We start from the raw sequence: 23,818 nt of genomic DNA, 5'->3' as shown, positions 1-23,818 counted from the left end.
AGCAAATGGCTTCCACTGATAGGAAACCATGGCATGCCTTCTTCCTGGTACTAAGAACAACAAATCTTAAGGTTTGGAACAGACCACAAGGGTCATCCAGTCTAAGCCCTGCCATACAGGAACACACAACTAACTAGATCACCTCCCTAAACTCTTATAGTGCTACTATTCCACTTTTACTGCTCCGGCTGCATTTTGGGGTTTGCACTTCTACACAGGCATCGTCTCAGAAACAAAGACTCTTCCCTAACACTTTTTTTCCATATAAAAACACTTTTAATGACCGTTTATGAAAAATAATACATTTTGAAACTGTACATAAAAATATTTCAGTGTTTTCCTACCTTCTTTCACAACAGAAGGATTTCACAGCCAATAAAAAAAAAGAGCCAGAATGAAACTGATTAGAAGGTTGCAATCCAGAGTCACAGACTGTTAATATATATAAGCATAAATTAAATACTATAGCTATATTTATAAAAAGAAAGAATTGAAAATTGCCGATTAAATGTAATAATTGCACAATATGTATTATAATGCTGAAGACACCCTCATAAACCCCATTGTTAGGATAGGCTGATAAAAAGTTACTCTGTACATACTAGCTAGTTGCACAAGCTGGGAAACATCTTGTTATGAAAGAGTCAAGTGATTCTGTTCAGTCCCTGGGGCCTAAATCCCAGGAGCCTGGAGAGTGGATTGGATGCATTTCCAATGTGGATCAAAAGGGGGCAAAACATACAAATGAATCTATTCACATATTCAAAATCGCCAGTATAAACTTTCAAATTGTAGTACATGGAATCGCAGAATCATAGAGTTGGACATATTTTGCACATAATCTTCCCTAATATGTCTATTTCCCCCAAACGTTTTCCTTTATATTTTGTTTTTGTACATTTGCCCCATTATTATATGCATCTTTATTTTCAGTATATTTTTAACTTCTCCATGTTAAATTCTGTTTCACAGATGGATTTAAGAGTGTGCATTTGGCAAAATGAGAACACAATACAAAATTCTCCCAAAAGCCATACTTAAAAAGTCACCTATATCAAACCAAATAAGTTGCAGCCTAGCTCAAAATATGCACATGAATACATTTTCTCAATATCTCTTAGAAGCACAGTGTACTTGCAAATCTAATTAGAAAAATCTTTACCATTTTTGGGACTTACAGTTTTCATCTCTTTTTAAATTGTTAAGAACTGATCGTCTCAGTAGAAAGGCTAAGAAGACATCAGGACAAAGCCTATGGGAACTGTAGTGTCAAATATAGAACTGGAATAGTAATGTTTAAAATTGTTCTTAGTGATAAAGCTCATTGGTGCCTTTGAGCAAAACACATATCTCACAAAGTTGTTGTGAGGATTAACCTCAGATCTAAGCTTGCAAGGGAAAGGACATGTATATAACATGCATTCGTTCCATCAATTCCTGCCACCAGACTGAAAGTCCATCTTGAAAATCACAACAGAGATGCATTTCCTCCAAATGGCACTAGAGCCAACAGCTGATAAAACAAACAAGGTTCCTCAGCTGAGCTGCATCCCTGTTTAAGTCTGAGTCTAGGGTCATTTGTCACCAAAGCCTTACTTGAGTTTGATTATTTTGGAACCTCCAGTTGGCTGTGCCACTGCCTGGAGTAGAACAAACAGAACAAACTACAGCTGGTTGGAGATGGTGTGTTACTTATACCAATATAATGGGTAGAGGTGCTTTCGAATATGGAGTTGTATGTAAGGTGGCAAGTATGACATGTACCCTAAATAGCCACATTTCTGCATAATAGAAGAGGAAAGGATAAATGGTGTCATGGGGGCTTTCCACGTTTGTGTCAAGAGTTGGAATGAGAAGTTTTCTGATATGGACCTATGTGAAATTTTGACCTCCAGACCTATTTTAATCTTGTGGAAGTAGATTTCCATGGCAACATTCTATTTCCACTATCTAGTTTTTCATATGTAGAATCCACTTTTGGGATTCAAGGCCAAGAGGTAGCATTTTGAGGGTCCCTGGATGACCATCCATTTCCTATATAGGATTCCACTCGCCACTGTCAAAAAGAATTAACATCTTATGGTGAAAAATTCACCTTCTTTGCCCAGATTTAGATTTCTACAGCTCTTCTATCCCTATCTAGCTGGCTTCTTATCTCTTCCCACTACAAAGAATTTGGTCACAAGCTGTCCGACTACAACCAATAAAGAGTGAAAGGGATAAATATGTCAGAATTATAGGGGTGGGGGATAGGCAGCTGCCAGGGATTGGAAGCTGCATTAGTCCCCCACAATGTCTTGGCAATTTAAAGAGGTATATCAGGTCAACTTCCATTATACTTCCTGGCTTTAAAAGGGCCTACCCTGGACCAAAACAGCAACAGGATGGTGGTGCGGGAAGGGAAGGGAAGGGAATAGCAAAAATGCTTCCTGGGCCATGATTCATTAAAGAAATTAATAAATAAATGAAATTTCAAATTTTATGGGGGTGCTCAGGGGCTGCAAAAGTGACAAGGAGTCTGTCTAACCCAGATTGGAAGTGTTTTGCCAGTTCATTCATTACGTTATGCAAAACCAACATGCCTGATCAGAGAGTCACCAAACCTTGTGAGAAATCTAAGAGATCCAAAGCAAAATTGTAGCAATGTTTTGGACCTGCTTTGTCATTATTATTTTATAAAGAAAAATCCAACTTTAATTTGGAGTGCTAGAGGGGTTCTTTTAGGGCCTCAAAAATGGCATACAGGAAACATATGGCAGTCCATGCTTTGCTCGCCTCTGATCTAACAGAAGTTGGACCTAAGAAGCTCCTGCCCAGCACTGTATTTATTCTGCGCCAAAGTAATTCCAGTTCTGAAGACAGAAAAAGTTGCACAAATACAAATTAAGGAACCCTTATTATCACTTAGTACAGAGGCAACTGTATTAAAACCAGGGGTCTATTACCCCCATCCCAACCTCTTCTTGTGGGCTGCACTCCCCCGGTGTGCCAAAATGCCTTTTTTTCTTTACAATTCTACTCAAAATTGGGGTTCTAGATTGGTTGTGAGTGTATGTTTTTGTGCAAGAAAGCACCTGACATCCTTTTACTGTTTGGACTTCTCCCTGGAGAGGCAGGAGAAGTGGAGTATCTTACTCTCCCTGCAGATCAGATCTACTCTCCATTACTTTTTTCCAAACCAAGATCATCAATCCCAGCTCAACTTTTTCAACAAGATATAAATGTAAGGGAAGGGGGAAAGAAAAAATCCGTTGGTTGTTTTTCACTAAAGTACAGTCTCTGCTGCCACATAGGCTCCTGAAGGGCATGGAGTAATGAATAGATTTTGTGCAACAAGAGGAAAAGCAAATTCTGAAAAGTAACAGAAGCAAATTGGTTATAGAACATCCATCTCCAAAGATTCTGTCATATCCCGCTGGACAATGCTGTGAAAATGGTTCCTTTGGAGGACACATTCACAAAAGCTCAAACTGGCACTCAGAAGGCAGGTGAGAAGGCAGGCAGTATGGAGCAAGCATTTCCAGTGTTTCTGCTTCATGTGTGATGAGTAGAGCTGCTTGCTGAACATTGTACTGCAAAAGTCTCACAACAATCACACCAAGGATCCTGCTTGACTTTGGGCAGGCACCATGACAGGCACCGCTCCCATTCGGCTCAAGGTGGAAGTGGTGAGCCCTTGAGGGGAAGCAGGCTCCTGATGCCGGGGGGCTTGTGGTTGTGCCCCATTTGTCCTGTGGAGAGTACTCCGGTGGGTTGGCACATTGGCATGGTGGCAATGAACCCCATTGACTATAGGTGGGAAGTAGAGGGGCAATGACTGACTGGAGAGGCTGGGTGTTGGTGTGAGTGTTCCACTCCTGGGGTTGCTGAAAGGTGGCTTGAAGCCCACTGTGCTGCCTGTGGTAGTGGTGATGGAAGCTGTGTCCGAACCAGGCTTGGAGGCATAGAGTTTGTGATCTCGGGTAGTGTTCATCGATGATATAGTGCCATTTTTGGAAACCACATCAGAACCAGGACTTTTTGCCCAGGAAAGTGTCTTTGGAGCAACAGCATCTTCCCTGAAAGTGGAGGGAGGGAAAGTTAGATGATAAGTGAGAGGAAAGTTAGGATGTTGTGTGCCTTCAAGTCGCTTTTGGCTTATGGAAACCCTAAGGCAAATCTGTTGTGGGGTTTTCTTGGCAAGTTTTGTACAGAGGAGTTCTGCCCTTCTCCGAGGCTGAGAGCGTATGACTTGCCCAAGGTCACCCAGTGGGTTTCTATGGCCAAGTATGGATTGGAACCGTGATCTCCCATGAGAATATACAACTTACTAGAAAAAACAATAATGCTTAGTAAGGTAGAAGACAGTAGGAAAAGAAAGAGACCCTATTATGGATAGATAGACTCAGTCAAGGAAGCCATGGCTGTGAGTTTGCAAGACCTGAGCAAGGTTGTTGATCACAGGGTGAATTGGATGTCTCTCATTCACAGAGTTGCCATAAGTCAAAGTCAACTTGAAAGCAGTTGACAATTCCCAGAGTCCTAGCTCAACATTCAAACCGCTACACTATACAGGCTCTGCTTTGGATGAGTAGACCTATCTATTTCCAATTGTTACTGGTTGGTGCTGGTGACAGTTGTAGCACATATAAAGGTCTACAAATGTCTTAGATTGTGCCTGATGTTTGAAGCGAACAGGGATTCTTACTTGATCTCATTAGCCATTTCCTCTTGGGTCTCTTTCTTCTTTCGGTAGGCCAACATCTGAAGCAGAAACAAGATGATCAGGCCAAGTCCAATGAGAGTTCCCACCACTGCACCTGCCACCACTGCTGCATTGAACGCTGCGAAGGGAGCCATAGCAGAGAAGAGAGGGGGAGAAAAATGTTTACAGTGGAAGATAAAATGTTCAGTGATCAGATCCAGAACCGAACATTGGCTCTAACCTCACAATAATATGTTTTCTCATTTGGGAACAAGTAGTTCATACATGCGCTGATAATACTTCATGAACCACAGATGAGCATGTCCATTAAGGTATTTATCTTTTTTATTTAAATATATGTATCTTGATTGTGTGGCTGGAAAACTGTTTAACAATTAAACAATACAATTAGTTCAATAACGTCTTGGTGGTCCACATATACAAAGCTGTTAAAACCCTGTTCAAATACAGATAAATGGATCATTAGCAAAAGCAAATAATCAAGCTAAACAGACAAAGGAAGACTTGAGAAAATTCAGATCCAATGCACATCAAAAGTCCAGAGTTTTGAAAACAGCAGAAACATTATTGAATGTACACTGGCAGTAATTCACTAGTCAGCATTTAAGCTGATACTAATCCCCCAAAAGCCAAACAGTATATTAAAAAAAAAAACCAAACCTAAACTCCACTCCAACTCTAATTGGCATCAAATCACACACACATCTCCAATTTCCACAGCCCAAGTTTCTTACAAGCCAATTCCCCTTCCTAGACATTCTCACTAACACTATCTCTTCCAGCCTCAGACATCTCCACCATCCACCCCCTTCTCCCAGTACCAGACACCACCACCTCTCCCCCCAACTGCACATTCCAGTTCTACTTTTTCAAAACTAGTCTGACAAAGACAACCAGCTAATTGCTAAGTACCATTTCCCTGCAGCCCATAGTTCCCCTTAAATTAACCCTGGAGCAGATTCCCATCCCACTGACATAAGAGCCAACAGCCACCCTTGAATCAGCAAAGGTGTGTAGGATGAAATCATGTGGTTCCTATGGAGCACTTACGTGGATTCACCTCCAAGGTGATGGTGCAGTTAGAATATCCAGCTGAGCTGGAGGCATTGCAGATATAGGTTCCAGACATATCTATGGTGAGATTTTTCAGTGTCAAGATCCCCTTCACATGATCTAGAAGCATACAAATAGAACAGCAGCTCCTTATTTCAGGTACGTTCCAATGGCATAATTTTGCCTGTAGACGTATGCATGCATGCACACACACAATGTCATGCTAAACTATGGTTTGCGGTGACATGCACAAGCCACAGACAGATTTGGACATGCATGTTCCCTCCTCTCTTCCTACTCAGCTGAGAAGAGGACCTGAGGTCCTTCGTTTCCACTTTTTGTTAACCGTAGCTTCCCACTTTGCTTGAACTGTGAACTATGGTTAGCATTAACTGTTGTAGATTCAGCAAGCCAGATTCGGAAACTGGTTTCGTATTGGATTGTATGAATTCAGCTACACTTTGTGTCAACCACAATTTGCCAAATCAGAGGACATGCTAAACTATGTCTAAGGGACAGTAGTTAGGATCTTTGCAGTCACAGCAAGGTATTGTTCTTCCCTACCTTGTACAGGCGCATAGAAAACTTGAGAGTTGGGCCCAGTGCGTTGCCAGCGGTAAGACGGGACTGGCTTCCCCATAATGGAATGACACGTCATGGTGATATTCCCTCCGATGTGGGGGCTTCCATGAATCTGACACTTGGGTGATGATGGTGGGACTGCAAAACCAAGAGTAGCAAATAATTAATCATAACCCATGTCGTACTTTGGCCACATCATGAGAAGGTAGGACTCACTGGAAAAGTCAATAATGCTAAGAAAGGTGGAGGGATACAGAAAGAGAGGAAGACTGCATGCTAGATGGATGGACTCTATTAAGGAGGTCACAGGTATGAATGTGCAGGACCTAAGAAGAGTAGTGAACGATAGGGAGTTGGAGGTGTTTCATCCACAAAGTTGCCATGAGTTGGGATCAAAGGTGGTTAATAACAACAACAACAAATTGAATGGTAATGGCATTGTTAGGAGCTGAACCTTGCATCTTGCCAGCCATGGTTTTAGGGGCGTGCTGAGGTACTGTGATGTCTATTCAGTTAAGCAACTACGGTAAGGAAATGGTTATTGCACAGGTAGTATAATAACAAAGTAGAGGAGGCAGCATGGACTGAAACTACTGAAGATCACACTACTGGGGGAAAAACTAGATGAAAGAATGAGGAGGGGGCAGTATTAGGCTTGAGAGAATCAAAGTTATTTTGAGTTTGTAATGAATGAACAATTAGCCAACCAATATTTTGACATTATGTGTGGTCTAATTAGTCATTACTACCACTTACTATTTAGTTCTGACAATGAACATCTCTGGTGTGGACCTATAGTTTCTGAATAAAGTCTTAATTACCCAACTGTCAATTTCTGAACTTGGTTATCTTGTCCTAACAATTTCCAATGCCCAGTACTCATCTCAACTCTTCCCTTTGCACAGTTGTGCCCTGAAAACATAATCATAATCATCATAGGTGGTAAATGTCTTATTTTCATCTTGTTTGGACTACCTTAATGTGCTCCACCTGGGGCTGCCTTTGAAGAGTGTTTGGAAACTTCAGCTGGTCCAAAAAGCTGCAGCCAGGCTGTTAACTGGGACAGGTTTCAGAGACTATACAACTCCTCTGTTGAAATAAGTCCACTGGCTGCCAGTTTGTTTCTGGGCTCAATCAAAGTGCTGGTTATGACCTATAAAAGCCCATATAGTTCAGGTCCAGGCTATTTGGCAGAATATCTTCCAGTCCCAGCCCATAACACACATGCATACAACTGCACAAAGTAACAGACAGACAATCCAGCTTGTGCTGCTGAAACAACCAATCCTCAAAATTCTGTTGAAACAGAAAAGTCTTCACCCATTTACAGAAAAAGAGTAGAGAAAGTGCCAATCTAACATCTGGGAATTCCAGAGCCCAAGGCAGCCATCAAGAAAACTATGTCTAATTGGTGCATGTGTTTCTGGAGCAAAATAGTGAAAGGGAAACACTATTTCCATACATCATTTCGTATGGAAAGCAGGCTTCTAAATAATTACTTGCCTAGTTAGTCAGAATCATCTCCAGGCCCAGGTTGATATAAAGTAAACCAGCAGTAAAGTGAGGCCCAATTTACCTAGAACTGTGAGGTTCACAAGTCCTGTGTTTTTCCCCATTTTTGTAGTATCTCCTGCAACATTCACTGTACACATGTACTGGCCAGAATCTGTTTCTTTGGTATCATTGATGGCCAGAGAGACATTATGAGAAGGCATGGAGTACAAAAAGTTCAGTCGTCGTCTGAGATCCAAATCCTCCACTTTTGTCGTTCCAGACATGTACACCAAGATCTGAAAGACAGATTAAAGAAATCAATGCGACCGCTGAAACAGCTCAGCCTGCCATAAAAATAAATCAGTGGCCAAAATACCATGACCTGAATTTTTATGGTTAGTCCCCATCATAGTCTGCATTGAATCAACTGCAAAACAGTGAAAATACTAGTGTTGCCAGGTTATCAAAACAGGAGTAAGGGCAGTCAACATTCATGACATGCAGCATTGACAGTCAAGAAGCAGCAATTAACAAGTTTCTGTTCTAGCTAATTATCAAATGAAATTATTGATTTCCGTCAACTTAGTAATGTCTTTTCTCTATTGTCCATGTTTCCACATTCATAAATTACACATGGTTGGCCTTCTGTATCCAAAAATTCTGCATCCATGGATTGAAATGGCTTGAAAAAATATCTCCCCTCCCAAAAAAAAAAATGAAAATAAAAATAAAAATAAAAATCCAAAAAGGAAACTTGATTTTGATATTTTATACAAGAGACTCCATTTTATTAGGCTGTTGTATATAATGAGACGTGAGCATCCATGGATTTGGATATTCACAGGGGCCCCTAGAACCAAACCCCATCAGATACATATTTTTCTGTTTATTAAGGATCCACATCCCAAAATACAGGACTTTGTTGATATTTTGTTCAGCTTATATAAGAGCAACAGTTTTCTAACCTTCAAAGAGGGGGCATCCTTTATAAGTGATACTTAGCAATGCTATACAGTCAGCCACAGATTTTTCATCCATGGATTCAACCATCCATGGCTTGAAAATATTCCAAAAAAGTCTAAATTCCAAATGGCAAACCTTGATTTTGCTATTTTATATAAGGGGCACCATTTTCCTAACTACAGTATTTAATGCGACTTGAGCATCCACGGATTTTGGTATCCACAGTGGGTCCTGCAGTGGATAACAAGGGCCCACTCTATACAGTCCATTGATTCAATGGTTTACCCTACTATGAACTCACTACAAGACTCAGGCCAATATACAAAATCTTATATCACCAAAGTGCATATAATATACATATTGTTGTTTTGTGCCTTCAACTCCTTTATGTCTTATGACTACTCTAAAGCAACCCTTTTATGGGGTCTCCTTGGTAGAATTTGTTCAAAGGAGGTTTGCTCTTGCTTTCCTCTGAGGCTGAGAAAGTGTGACTTGCCCAGGGTCACCCAGTGGGCAAAAAGCATATTAAATTCTTTATCAAATATATACATCTAAAACACGTATTGATATATGTATTTGGTAAAGAATTCAAAACATCAGAACTGTGTTTTCATCTTTGAGCACATCATTTGAGATGAGTATGCTTTTAAGCCACCCCAACCCCCACCATATTCCTGCCATCCACTTTTCATGCTGATTCTATTTTGCTTCCCATCACTGCCCTGGTTTGCCCAGGTCTCTTGTTGCTTGAAGCCATTTAGGTAAAGGTTAGCAGAGCTGTTTCTCCTGTACTACATGGTGTACTATATTACCTCTGAGTATCGGAGGCAGTGTACTCTGAATATCAATTGCTGAAGAACAGTAGCGGGGACATTGTTATAGGAAAGATATTGCAGGGCTAGACAGGAGTTTGATCTCATCCTGTATGGCTTTTCTTATGTAGATCCCAGTCACAGTTGCTGGTGAAACATTGGGTATAAACATTGGCCTCATTGCCCAAAAACCCCACCAAAACAAAGCAACTGTTGTTTTACCTGAAAAGGATGAGGATTCCCTGGTCTTTCAAGGTGCCAGGTGACATAGGGCTCACTGTTGCTGTGTGTTGTATATGAGACTGGCAGGATGGCCTGCTGCCCTTGGATCACAACCACTGAATTACGGCCGACCTCGACTTCCAACACAGCAGATGAAAAACCTGCAGAGGGTGAGACAGAAAGAATAGGGTCAATCCCACCTTAGTCCCTTAAATCTATGGACTTTCGTTTAAATACTGAATAGATAAGGTTCCAGACCAACATAGTTGTAAAGAAAGCTATTGATATCATAAGGTGTTTATCATTAAAGTCAAGGTAGGGCTGGATTTATCTGTTTCAGTATGTTATAGAACATGATCAGACAAACTTGCATTAACACTGATGTACGTAATGAGACAAATCTTCATTTTCCCCCCATGCTTGCACACAAGAAGAAAAAAAGAATCAACAGGGTAAGAGTACAAGCATTCTTACTCAGTTCTCTTTTGGCCATGGGTGTTTCTACTCTTTGAATATGATGATGACAGATGTTTAATGTTATTTCTACTTCCCATTTTAATTCTATTTTACTTCCCATGGTAACTATCTTACACATTACTGTTCGATTGTGTTAACATTTTTATTCTTACTTGTTTATTTGTATATCTTTCCGTACATATTTTTAGTTATATTTCTATAGTCTGTATATAAGCTGTCCATGTTTAGGCTATTCATACGTATCTATATTGTATTGTGGTATATTGTACTTAGTGCACTGTATTAACATTTTATATATAGGTGTGTGTCATTGCTTGTATTACTATGTTTTGAGTATTTTGAAACAGCCCTCAGACTATTCAATAAACATATTTGATTTGAATAGGGCACCACTCAGATAACCTCTGAACACTCCTTTCAACTAGCAGAGGTGTACAAGGTGTACTTAGATCTTACAAGGGAGGAGGTTGAACTAAGCAGCAACCTGCATGCAGTTAGCTCTGCCTGTGGCAACTTCTTGCCTTCGCATGTGGTGACTCTGGCTTTTACTTTACTAGCCCCATGAAGCAACAATTGTCACTAGGTATCTGTGGGACATCCATAATATGTCACTGCTAAGAAAGTACAACATTTGCCTCATCCAGCACTCCTATTGCAACTGGGTAAGCCATTTTGAATAGGTTGCAAAGTTTTTATTAAGTGTCTTCACGGAAGGTGAGCAGAACTGATTTGACCCTATGCCACACAAATGCACCGAAACAATGGCACCTGGTTGCAGTCTTGTCAGTGGAGTGGGACTCTGCTCCTGTTTTTAGTCTGGCCTTTTCTGACCACCACATACCCAAACTTGCTTTATCATTTTGGATAGTTCCTTTAAAGTTCAGACTTTGAATGAATCTACCAACCCATGGGTAGGAAAGTCGCTAACCACCAATTTACTAACAAGAGCAACGGTTACTGTGCTTATAGACCACGCAGCAGAGCAAGTATCACACACACATACACACACAAATACAGTGTGAACAATGGCAGGTTAAATTTGTCATAACTTTAAAAATGACATAAAGTTTGCATTAGTCCAGCCCTTTCCTTAACTGCAAAATAAAAGAACGTGTAGATGGATTTAGTAACAGAAAGGATATTATGGGACAAATAGTAAAATGTATACAGATTATATCAACTTTCACAAACTTAACGAAGCATCTACCTTTCTGCCAGTGTGTGCCATTTTCTACTTGATTCAGAAAATGCATTTGCTGCATTTGTTATTTCATTTTATTTTATTGCATTTGTTATTTTAAATGGGGAGCAGGAATATGCAAGACATAAAGACTACTTCAGTTTGTTTTCATATTAAAGGATATTCCTCTAGTTGTTAGAACCATAGAATTGTAGAGTTGGAAGAGACTACAAGGGCCATCCCAACCCCCTGCCATGCAGGAATTTATTAAACTAATAACCGGCTACTCATTTGTTAACTTTCCCAAGCTCTGGTCCCAGAAGCCACTTCCTGGAGTGTGGTATTTACATTGCCCATGAGCTGTTACAAAACAGTTTGATGCCACTTGAGCATATGGGCAACTTAAACACCTAGGTCTGTATTGCTGCCACACTGCAGAAATGAAGAAGTTTGACACCACTTTAACTATGGCTCAGTGCTATGGAATCCTGGGATTTGTAGTTCTGGGGGCACCAGAGAGTTCTGACAGGGAAGGCTAAATATCTCATAAAACTACAAATCATAGAATTGCATAGCACTGAGCCATGGAAGTTAAAGTGGTGTCAAACTGCTTTATTTCTGCTTTCTGGGCTCCAACGTCTAATGCTAATTACTATATCTTATTATTCTGTTTGAAGTGACCTTTTCACTTCATGCCAACTTTCCTATGAACTTCCCCCTCCCAATAATCCAAATTACATCAGTTCTCCCAAAGGACAAAAAACAAACAAAACATATTCCATTTCTGGAAAGGTACCAGCAAATCCTAACAGTAGATGTTTTCCAGTTTAGGGTGGAAATGCTGCAGAAGGAACATTCTGCACAGCACTCTGCAAGCATGTGTGTGTTTGTGTGTCTGTGTGTACAGCAACCCTTGAAAACGACAGGTGAGTACAATTTCACGTGTGCAACTGATTTGTGGGCCGCTGCCACCAGTTGCAGGAGGGGGGTTTCATTTTCTCAAAAAGTCTCAAACTCATGAAAGCTGCAACTCCCCTCTCATTAGTATTTCTATTCTGGGACTGGGAAAGCTGATTAATTAAAAAGCACATGCCAGAAGAGGGCAAGTGTACTCTGAACTCTGAGAGTAGAACATTCCTGTGCTAAAGCATTTCATATCACCTATTTACAAAGCACAGATATTCTGAGAGCCAGCCTACGCAAAGACAGACTACCCCATCCAAAGAGAAGACAAGAGAGACAATCTTAAAGCTTAAAGACTAGGGAACAGCCTCTAGTTCTTGCACAGTCCTGAAACACTCCCTAATGTGCCCAACTTTCCCCACAGTGCTCCTTACTAGTAAATTACAACATTTGAGAAGACTTGCCTCTGATTCTGCCTCTTATGGTCCCTGAAACAGGAAGGGTAGGTTTGCCAGGAGAAATAAGGCTCAGGGTTCTGTAACGGTTGTACAGAAGAGAGAATTTCAGATGGTGAAGCTTGCATTACAAGCAACAGCTACTGGAATTCCTTCTTCTGCACAATTATTAAAGGTACAGAAGCCCTGTCCCTTGGTAACCCTGAGGAGGAACTAAATGGGGAGAGTGCTTCCTGAAAGGATCAGGCAAAACTGGATCAGATAGAGACTTCTATATAGTTTAGCATCCTCAGGAGTGGACTAACTGATCATTATTTTGCTGTTGCTTTCATGGCACTCAGATTGTTGTGAGCTTCAGTTACACGATGATGATGATGATGATGATGATGATGATGGGTGGTTTGATGCAATGCCTTCTTTTATTGTTTTGTAAAAAAAGATGAATCATCTGCCTCCTGACAATGTTAGGCCCTTGCCCCCACCTCAAAAACAGTTCCAGGGCCCTGCTATATTTCACAGCTGTCTCACCACCATCCCTGGAAAATAAAGCGGACTTATACACTTCTTGAGAGCCAGCATGGTGCAGTGGTTTAAGTGTTGGACTACAACTCTAGAGACTAGGGAGAGTAAACCAACACATTTATTAAGCTGTTTAGCTCTCCGAAAGTACCAGAACACATGGAAAACAAACAAACAAAAACAAAAACAACTAATGTTTATTGTAAGAAATGTGCAGAGAAAAGAAAGATGACCGCAGTCCTAGTTTTAACTAACTAAGGCGGTGATGTGGAGGCCATTCAAGCTCTGGTGTGCCCCTTGTCTCTCAAGAACCAAAGGCATCATATCTTAGTCTAAGTAGAAAGGTTGGAGAATATAAGATGAAAGAGAAAGTAACATTAGAAAACTCTTAAGAAATATCAAGTTAGGGGTGGAAGAAGGTAAACACAGGGAAGAGCACACAAAGGCTCCTCAAAGATTTCTTTCTTTCTTTCTTTCTTTCTTTCTCTCCTCATGCAAATGAATGCATCTTCTGTGCAAGCTTTGTGGCCCTGTTATCACAAGTTGCCCCCAGCTGCCTACTCCTGATACCCCTAATATGACCTGCCATAATTTGCTGTAATATAAAGTGCTCCTTTTCAGAAGTGCAGTCAACCAGCTTTCCGTTTATCCATGAAGGTTCCATAAATGAGAGGGAATAATGTCTTCTTCTGAAGTACATTTTTGTACATTGGCCTTAAGCTTAGTGGATGTTCCACTTATTTATTTCTGTGTCCATTATATTTATATCCTTGTGTTCTCCTATGAGGTCAGGACCAGGTGGCTGAGATGGAATATTCAACTAATGGCCACTTCTGTGTGTTCCATCACTTTGTGGAGACAAGAAGCCTGGATTTCCCAAGCCTCAGTTCAGCACTTTAATCACTGGACCATACAGGATGTGAAAGAGAAGCTCCTTGGGACTGTCCTGTTAGTATTACGCTCTTTCCAGGCCAATAAATAAATAAATAAAAATGGACAGTGCTTCTCTTTGGGAGCATTTAATGTTTTAATTGCAGCAGCTCCCAACTAGCATTTTAGAGAGCAGCTGACATCTCTGGGGTAAGTGATGGGCTTGATTCTGACTGGTACGATGGAGAAGTAGAAGCTGGAGGGCAAAACATCAGCTGAAATAGGGTGCTCTGTGAATGCTTTGCATCTTCCTGACACTGTGATACCATGGTAGATGTCAAAGAGAAGGGGGAACTTGCCCACAAGGCTGGGAGAATTATCATGCATCCTTCAGACTTTGCCCATTGCCTGCTCCCTGCCTAAATTCCAGAAATAATTATGATGGCAATGTTAGATAGCATCAGAAATGCAGTCCATTAAATGAGAGGCCTTCTGTACAAGAGCTAGTGACCAGAAACCACTTGTCTAATGCATTTTAATGCACCAGCTCCCTTGGAATTTCTTAACCAAACAGTGGCCATTTGCATCTTCTCTTTGCATCGCTGCAAATGAAGCATGCTGACTGGGTTTTTACTCTCCAACATTTCACAGATGAAAACCAAGCGACATCAGAGTGTGGTCAAGATGGCAAAGGTTATAAAAGAGAAAAAAAACACCAGACAAGTTAGGAGAGGCTGTAGCAGTTTGTTTTTGCCTACTGAGAAGGACAATATTCCACTCTCTTCTCCTCCACTGAGTTAATTTAGTGCAAACCACTTTTGCTCTTTGAATTCAATTTGCTCGATAGAAGTAAGCCAAGGACAAAGAGGGAAAGACAGAGAAGGAGAGAAAGACAGGACATTTAAAAGCAGCTGCAGAAGTGAGATGACAGAGGATTAATATGTTTCTGCCACATTGGGGCAGATGGAAGATATGTAAACACCACCTCTGCAGTTCATACTGTCACAATAATTGCAGACTAAATTACAAATGAGCTTCTATCCAGCTCAGCTCAGCTGACTCACTTAGATCAATATATTTCTTATAATTATATCCTCCAAGGAGCTCACATCTAAAGCAGGAGGGGCTGAAATGAAGAGAATGACTGTATCTCAGTCACCTGATGAGCAAAAAGAGAAAAAGTGGGATGACTAACAAATAACCGGGACTGTCCCTGCCAAATGGGGACAGTTGGTAGTTGGCAGGGTATGACACCAAAAAGACTTCTCAAAACATAATGCATTCTATAAATATATTTATATGCATTGGAGGGCTCCTCTCTTTACAGCCTGAGTTTTGTGCTTTCCTGTTTTTATCTTCATCTCAGTGAAGACTGGAATATGGGCTTCCTCCTTCTGCCACTACCCTAGTCTCACATTCTTAATTACTGAACCTTGGGGGCTCTTCTACGCCAGCGACTGTCTTTCTTTACCACTGGACCTCACAAGCAGAGTTTGGAACAGTTAACTTTCGGGACTCCTATTCCCACACTGTTCTAGTTAGTATGGCTTCTGGAAGCTGACATCCTTCTCCAAGCTATGGCTGTCGGCCTGGCTCATTCCGAATACATCTGACTCCTGAGTACTTGAAGCAGCCAAGATGTTTCCCTCCTCCCTGTCCCCACAGCTTGGGCTCCTTCAAGGATGTGCCATCTGCCTTCAGATGGATGGGATTTCCTGCCTACCAAGGTCAAGCACTGAGAAAGAGGATGCAAAACAATGGCAGTTCAGGGGTTTCCTCCCTCCTCACCGGAACCCCGCACTGACATCAAGCCCAGTCACTTCCAAAGAACACTTTGGTGAAACAAAACCCTGGAAATGTCTGTGACAACAACAGGAAGACCCACTTACGTCTTGTTTGATAAGGCGCCGACGCCAAGGCTGATCCAAACCATCTCCCTCTTTCCTATCAGCTCCCTGCAGATTCAAACAATATCACAATTGCAGGCCTTGCTGGTGTTAGCATTGGCCTTTCCCACCTCTCTGACATGAGATCCCTCCCTCAACTTCCTTCAGTGCTCAGGCCCCAAAACACTTTACGGCCCACGTAAGATCAACATATACTCCAACTGTCCTGATTTGGCATTCCTGATTAATCCACTGTTGTCCCACTTGTTCAGCTAACTTTAAAATGGCCCTTCTGCAATCTCCTCCTCCCACTTTCCCACTTTGTCCTCAGCTTATGTCAATTGCTGCAAAGTCAGGTAATAAAATCATAGAATCATAGAGTTAGATGAGATCCCAAGGACCACCCAGTCCAATCCCCTGCCATGCAGGAAGTCACAATCAAAGCACCCTTAACAAATGGCCATCCAGCCTCTGCTTAAAAATATCCTAAGAAGGTGAGTCCATCACACTCTGGGAGAGAGGGAATGGAAAATGTAGGGTAAAGAAAAGTGACAAGAGTCTCCAAGGAAAAAGCCAAAAAAATCATGAGGGATGAACAATGTGCAAGAGGGGTACTGGGTAGCTGTCCAAAATTGTCCCCTATGCTAGAAAGTTATATGATCACTACATGAGACATCTGGTCATGAGAGCAAAACTGAAGTACAAAAGACAGCATTATAATTCCAGGAGCACAGCCCAAACCACAGTTCTTTTGAAAAATGGGAGGCCACTGTGAAATAGTCCTTCTCCAAAAATGGCACACTGTGTGCATGTATGTATGCATCGATATGCATATGTGTATGTAGGTGCCTCTAACAGCATACTCAGGTGTGGTGAGTGCCTACAGAACTGAAGCCAAAACTGAGAAAGAAAAGTATCAGGATAATATAATAAATCAGGGTCAAGTGGGTAGAACATCCCAGTTGTTCATTGGTGCAAAATTCCATGCACCTCTTAAAACTACAAGTCAGATGGAGCCCTAGCAGTAAAAATAGTATGAAACCATAACTGTAAAATGTAGATACACTCTCAGAGTTAGAATGAACAAGCCAGCCAGTTCCATACTGAAGGTTGGACTAGTATAAACAACCCTGTACACTTCTCACACCTTGTATCATCCAGGCTTAATTCCTGATGAAGGTTAGCGACATTACTGGCAAAGATTGCAGTCTGGGATATTAGCAAATAAACATGAGATGCAGACATGCAAGCACACAATCCCCCACCCATCCTTTTCCTTTTCATTGAACCCCATGCAATATGCAACTGTGGATCTCCTTCAAGTGATTTGCAACAGGACTCCTGTTTACACACATCTTCTCCATTTAAAGAAGTGTGTTTGAAACTCCGGTGAAAAGCAAGGATGCACACTCGTTTCCTTGGAGATAGCCCAAAGCAAAAAGGCCACCTGTCACTGTGATGTTCATAGCAGACAATAAAACGCAGGCACAGCGAAAGCTTTCTTCAGGCAAATCTGATGACACCAGCCATAAGCAAAGGGTCAGGAAATATTAACAGGTGGGACTGTAGAACTCTAGTGCCACAGCCCTTGAAGACCTCTGACAGTCTTGAGTTCTGGGGAAAGCGAGATGATGCTGTTCTGCAGCCAGCAGGGCAAGCGGGTTTAATTGCTAGAGTTAGGGCTATGGAGATTATTCTGTGGCAGAGTAAGAGAAGGATGAACTGGGGAAATTATCTACTGAAGAGAGGTCAATGGGGCATGTTTTGAAGGGGAGAGGCAAAGAGCTCCTGCTGGGGCATTACTATCTCCACTTTTTCTGTATCACATGCAATAGTGATTGCACACTCATTTTAAAAAAAGGAACGGCAATCGCTTGGAGCTTTCTTACAAAGGTGAACTTTTCTAAATAACAGCTGCTTGTGGGGAATGGATGAGAACAACAGAGAAAGGGATGTTGCCTGTGTGCCCTGCATTTGGGTTTCTTTAGACTCATTCAAACAGTATGCAGGAGAAGACTGACCTTCAGACGAATTGGTCTCAAATTATGTATTATGTATCCCATTCCCACCTGAACTGAGGAAGTGCTTGGGTGTGGGGTATCTTTAATGGGGAAAATATCAGTTATGAAGGTGAACATACTCTCCAAATTTATATTTTTATTTCAGACTATCCCAATTATTTTCTCTAGCAAGATATTTGTATATTGAGAGAAAGCTAAATTTGTGGGGGCCGGCAAAAAGTCCAGATTTAAATGGATATTATTAATAGATATGAGAGAGAGAGAGAGAGAGAGAGGTGGGTCTGAGATGCCAGATCTAAAACTGTATTTTGAGGTGGCCAATCTAACCTGGATAAAACAATCCCCCAGGTTCCATCTCTTGTATCTTTCAATGAAAACTTTCTTGAATGGTAGAGCTTATTTCTGAGGCCATTATTTATTTATTTATTACATGATGAACATGTCAGTTAAGAACAGACAATACTGAGCTAGATGGATCAATGATTCCCATCAATAAAAAGCAGCCCCCTATGTGGCTGAAAAAGCCCAACTCTAGTCCTATAAACAGTTTTCTGATGCCAGAATTGATTAGCTGTCAGTGGCCAAGGTAGTCAGTGAGGCAGTCACAGAACAATAAAGTGACAGCTCCATTATTTCATACATCAAAGCATAGAGCATCACATCTGTGAACCACATCTGTGTATTAGCATACATTTTCTACTGCCTCACTGATTATCTGTTGATCCCATTGTCTTTCTGCGTATGCATGTCTGTTACTGAGAAAGTTAATTTCCACAGATACTATGAAGACCAGAGCTAAGCTCAAGAGATCTTTGGAGGGAAAGAATGGTACATAATACCATCGTCTCTGCTGAACAAAAAAGTCACCTGCAAGCCACACCGCACACTGCATCTGTGGCCTCAAATAAAAGTTGAAGAGGCTGTTGTGCTGCAGGGGGACTCACAATCCCTCAACATATTTTAAAGGCCATAGCTACCACTGAGAAATAACAAAACACAAACCGGTAAATAATAATAATAATAATAATAATAATAATAATAATAATATCTTTATTTATAGCCCACCTTTCCATAGATCAAGGCGGGTTACAATATATATTGTAATCCGCGGTAGCTTGACACATGATAGGCTACCTATTATATAATTGTAAGACCAAAGATGCACAGGCACTTCTGAGACACTTCTGTCAGAGATCTACACCCTTATCCACAAACCAGATAATCCTGACCATCACACTGTATCTCTTCTAGTAGGGATGTCAGAGAGCCAACATGATACAGAGGTGTGAGTGCTGGACTAAAGATTCTGGGACACTAGGGGTCAAATCCCTAGAATCATAGCTACGATGATGCAGATTTATTAAGTGCTTCAAGTAAGAATGCCTCATTTAAACACCCAGAAAGCATATGTACACATAGAGACAGAAAGAGATCAATGCAATGGACAAGAACAACAACAAAAATTCCACCTCTCACCATTTTTCCAGCAATGTACAATCCATCAACAACATTTATATTACAATACACAATTTGTTGCAATGGACGAGGGCCTCAAGCTTTCAAGGAGCCTTGGATATTTTAAAAATATTTATAGGCTATGAAACTATTTGTTCTTCCTAACACCAGATATTCTGGAACATTTCCTGACAATGTCTTACAACTTCTGGGCAGGAAACTGTTGTGAAGCGATAACTCAGCTTCTCAGGAAGGCCTCAGATTCTGGGGGGCCTCTCAAAGAAGTTTGAACAATGGTGGGTGATAGTCTCCACCCAAACGGCACATGGAATTAAGTCATTAAAATGCACCATTCCAGTTTCCCAAGGCACTGGGAAGCATACGGCTCTCCCTGAAGGGAAATGAAGGCTGGATTCACTCTTTCTGCATACAGCCACAAGAAATTAGATTAACCTAACCGCAATAGGCACTTGCTATGATGAGACAACTCACTGTCTAATAATAGCTAACTCCATTATAAGAACATAAGAACATAAGAAGATGCAGCGAGGGAGGAAGGCCAGTGGGCTAGTAGTCCAGAGATGGATGGAGGGAAGGAAGGAAGTGCAGGGGATGGAGGTAGAATTCACAGGACGTGTATTTTGTGGGTGGAAGAAGTAATGTTTGAAATGGGCTTAGTCCTTTTAGCAAGAATCACTCTTGGCTCCTCACATCCCTTTCCTTCCTTTTGCAAAGCCTGTAGCATGAAGAATAGGAACTAATTCAGACTTGGAGGCTAAAGAGAGATTGTGGAACATGACTGGACTTGTTGCTTGGACCAATATTTACCTCCAAGAGTCTGCACAGGTCTTGGATTTCATAGAGATGGTGAAGCAATACCTGGGCTATACCACTTCAGGGTTCCAGCAAGAACTTGCATATGTTCTCCATATAAATAAGAAATCAATGCACTTAGAAAATGAGAGTCTTAGTATGAGGGCTCTAAGCGAGACTTCTCCTTGAATGACTATATTTCTACATGTAAGGGCTCAGATCCTGATTTACCAATTTAGAAAAAAGGGCTGATTCAGCTCCATCCAATTTGGTGGCTGCCTGAGTTGACTCAGATCCAAATTCAAAATGTTCTTTTAGAAATCCAGATCTTCATTTAGCATCACTGGAAATCAACAAACTACAGTACTGTAACTTTTCTTTCTGTTTGTCCTGATCTTTATTATGATGATGTGACATTGTCTTTAAGAAGCCATGAAAACTGTGTGAATGAGTGGAACGTGATTTGTTGTTGTTAGCTGCCCTCAAGTGGACTCTGACTCATGGTGACCATGTGGATGAGACATCTCCAAGAATCCCTGTCCTCCATTACTCTGCCCAGATCCTGCAAACTCTTCTCCATAACTCCCCTGATTGAGTCTATCCATCTAGTAGGTGGTCTTTCTTTCTCTCTTTCTTCTACCATCTATCTTTCCAAGCATTATTATTTTCTCTAGTGATCCATGCCTTCTCATTGTGTGGCCAAAGTATGATAATTTCAACTTGATCACCTTAGCTTCCCAGGAGAGCTCTGGTCTGATCTATTCAAGAACCCATCTGTTTGTTTTCTTGGCTGTCCATGGTATCCTAAGTACTCCTCTCCAGCACCACATTTTGAATGAGTTGATTTTCTTTCTGTCTGCTTCCTTCACTGTCCAGCTCTTGCATCAAATGTGAGAGATCAGGTGGGAGCATAGGGTGGCTTTGCATGTGGGAATTGAGTCTCCAGATAGCTGGTAGGTCTGGAGTAAGTATGTTAACTCCTCGGGCTTTATTATTCTGTACCTCCTTCCTTCCCTCACCAAGAGCCTTTTCAGACAGACCCTATTCTAGCCTTTCTAGACAGAAAACCTCAGTAGTAAATGGTTAAAGAATATTGCACTGTTCAAGTGATTAAAGAAAAACATTTTTTAAAAGTAGTTATTTTAGGTGCTTTCAAGAAATTAGCCAAAAGTGCCCACTTCCAACTGCCTGCCCCACGCAGCTTTACCTCATAGTAAAACCATGCAGAGGCACAGATAGGGGAAACCAGACCCTCTTCCTCCCCTTCTGCTCATGGCTTTACTCTAAAGTAAAGCTGCACAGGGCAGGAACAGGGGTGACTGGAGCTGGGCCTTTTTCCTCCCTGCCATGTGTCATGGAGTGTGGCAGGGAGCACTCACCAGGTGTCACCCCTCCTTCAGTGGTGTCACCTGGTGTGGCCCGCACCCACTAGTGACACTACTGTCATTATGCATCATGCGTATTCACAGCTGCAGTCATAAAGAGCAACAGAAAACAAATTCCAAAGGAGGAAGCCCTCTTAAGAGAGATTTTGTAAATGAAAGCTGAGATTGGGCTCTGCCACACTAACATCAGTAGCCTGGGAAGAGATGCTTTTCCCGACATTGTTCCCAGCTCCTTTTTATTTATTTGTTCCTTCAGGAAGTGAAGGGAAGCAGCTTCCAGTTTACTGGCTGGGTTTCAAGTTAAATATTGAAACTCCCCCAGCATCTTGAGGCAAGGTGACAGATCACGATGTATAGAGAGAGAGACAGCAAAAGCCACCAGCTTCCGAAGCATCCCCTTTGGGGAACAGTGATGGCTGTGTGTGACAAAGCCCAGAGGGAGTCCTCCGCCTACTCTTTGCAGCCTCAATGTGGAGGAAATGCTCCAGACTTGTAAGAAGTCGCTCACATATGGATGGAGTAACAGACCTCTCAGGTTGGACCATTTCACACACATTCCTAAGGCGGCAGACACAGAGTGTGTCTTCTATTACACCAGCTCCAACATGTTAGTAATAGATCTATTTGGGTGTACATGGAATAAAGTTCTGGTATGTACCAAAAAATCTGGTAGGATCTTTGGAAGGAAAGATGGTATGAATCTTAGGAGAGAACCAGGCAAGTATGGTAGATCCAAGAGAGCATTAACTGAGACTGTCCCTGTAAAATTGGAATGGCTGGAGAAAAGGGTTTGGCTACTACTCTATCCACTTTTGGCTCTGCCTCCACCTACTCCTGGACTCTGTGTAGTAGATTAAGATTTTCAATATGCAGAACCCAGCACTTAGTACGAATTACAAAAATCTGCAGTTCCTGCCTCTTTCCCTAAAGCCATAGAAGGCAGAAAATGCTATTCAGGAGCTGGAGATGTGGGTGAAGAGAAAGATTCCAGCCAGAGTGTTAATTCCATTTCCTTCTATTGATGCAGAGAGATGGTTCTGTTTTTTTGGGGTTTTTTTGCCTCCGACCTCATCCCTCCAAAAAATATCGTCCAAAAACAACTCTTTAAAAGCTGGCGCAGAAGAACAGGGTAGCTTCTAGTACCCAGCCTAGGAATGTTCTTGGAACATAGATGCTGATATGAGCTGGCCTAGATAACACAGCACTTCGCACATGATTTATTGATTTTGCAACTCATCATGGGATGATAGGCCATCAGCTAGAGTTATTAAAAATGCCCTACTAGGTTGCCTCTCAACAGAAGTTAATGCAAAGGGATGGTCTAGTCCCTGGTGATGTGGAGCAAAGTGGCTACCATCCTCTCTCCCGACTTTCTCACTCCCCCCCTCAAAGAATGTACCAGGAGAAGGTCAGAACATTTGCACAGTGCAGGAATCCTGGTGGTGGTTGTTAAATCAAGGCCTGTGTTTACTCCATTGCTTTTAATAAAATTATGTTGCAAGGTAACCCAAGGTACCAAGAAATGCTGAATTCTGTGGCCACTATAAATTATGCAGCTCTGAATATATTTCAGGGCCTTGCATAATTAATTTTGTTTCTGCTGGTCATGGGGAGGGATAATTTATTATTTCTCATTCTTCTTTCCATTCCTCCCCCCCTTTGTCCTCAGTTTACTCCAGCTGCTGCAAACTTAAGCTTGGTACAAACTGGTTCTATGCGCTGGCCTGGGGCTGACTCCTGAGCCCTACCACATACCACCAGCGCCATCATGGCTTGCTCGTCCACACGGGGGCCACCATGATGATGTACATGCAGTGCGGTATCCAAAAGGCGCAATGCTGCACATACGTCATTGGTGTGCATGAGGGCGGCAATGGCACCCTCACATGCCATTTAAGGCTCCCGGAGGCCACGTCGTTTGGTTGCTGTGGCCTCCGTTGGGGGCAGAAAGGGACAGCATCTCACAGCTCCTTTTTCCCTGTCTGTAGAGCCCCTTAGTTCAAAGAGCAAAAGTAGCTTGCCC

General features: G+C 41.7%; 1 protein-coding gene across 2 annotated transcripts in view; it reads right to left on the bottom strand.

Annotated features, from left to right (window-relative positions):
- Positions 1 to 243: 243 nt before the first annotated feature.
- Positions 244 to 23,818, bottom strand: part of ESAM (endothelial cell adhesion molecule) — a 51,374-nt gene continuing 27,799 nt past the window's right edge. For both annotated transcript variants that reach the window (XM_089537776.1, XM_089537775.1), the window contains exons 2-7: positions 9,832 to 9,992; positions 7,917 to 8,130; positions 6,323 to 6,478; positions 5,756 to 5,878; positions 4,688 to 4,823; positions 244 to 4,058 (exon numbers count right to left, since the gene is read on the bottom strand). In XM_089537776.1, coding sequence (XP_089393902.1) covers positions 3,593 to 4,058; positions 4,688 to 4,823; positions 5,756 to 5,878; positions 6,323 to 6,478; positions 7,917 to 8,130; positions 9,832 to 9,992 — 1,256 coding nt within the window. In that variant the 3' untranslated portion in view covers positions 244 to 3,592. The remainder of the gene's footprint in view (positions 4,059 to 4,687; positions 4,824 to 5,755; positions 5,879 to 6,322; positions 6,479 to 7,916; positions 8,131 to 9,831; positions 9,993 to 23,818) is intronic.

This window comes from Sceloporus occidentalis, unplaced genomic scaffold (genome assembly GCF_023333645.1).
Source record: "Sceloporus occidentalis isolate IW3139 unplaced genomic scaffold, rSceOcc1.0.p SCAF_9, whole genome shotgun sequence".
Classification (NCBI taxonomy): Eukaryota; Metazoa; Chordata; class Lepidosauria; order Squamata; family Phrynosomatidae; genus Sceloporus; species Sceloporus occidentalis.
This window is presented reverse-complemented; position numbering and strand designations above follow the sequence as displayed.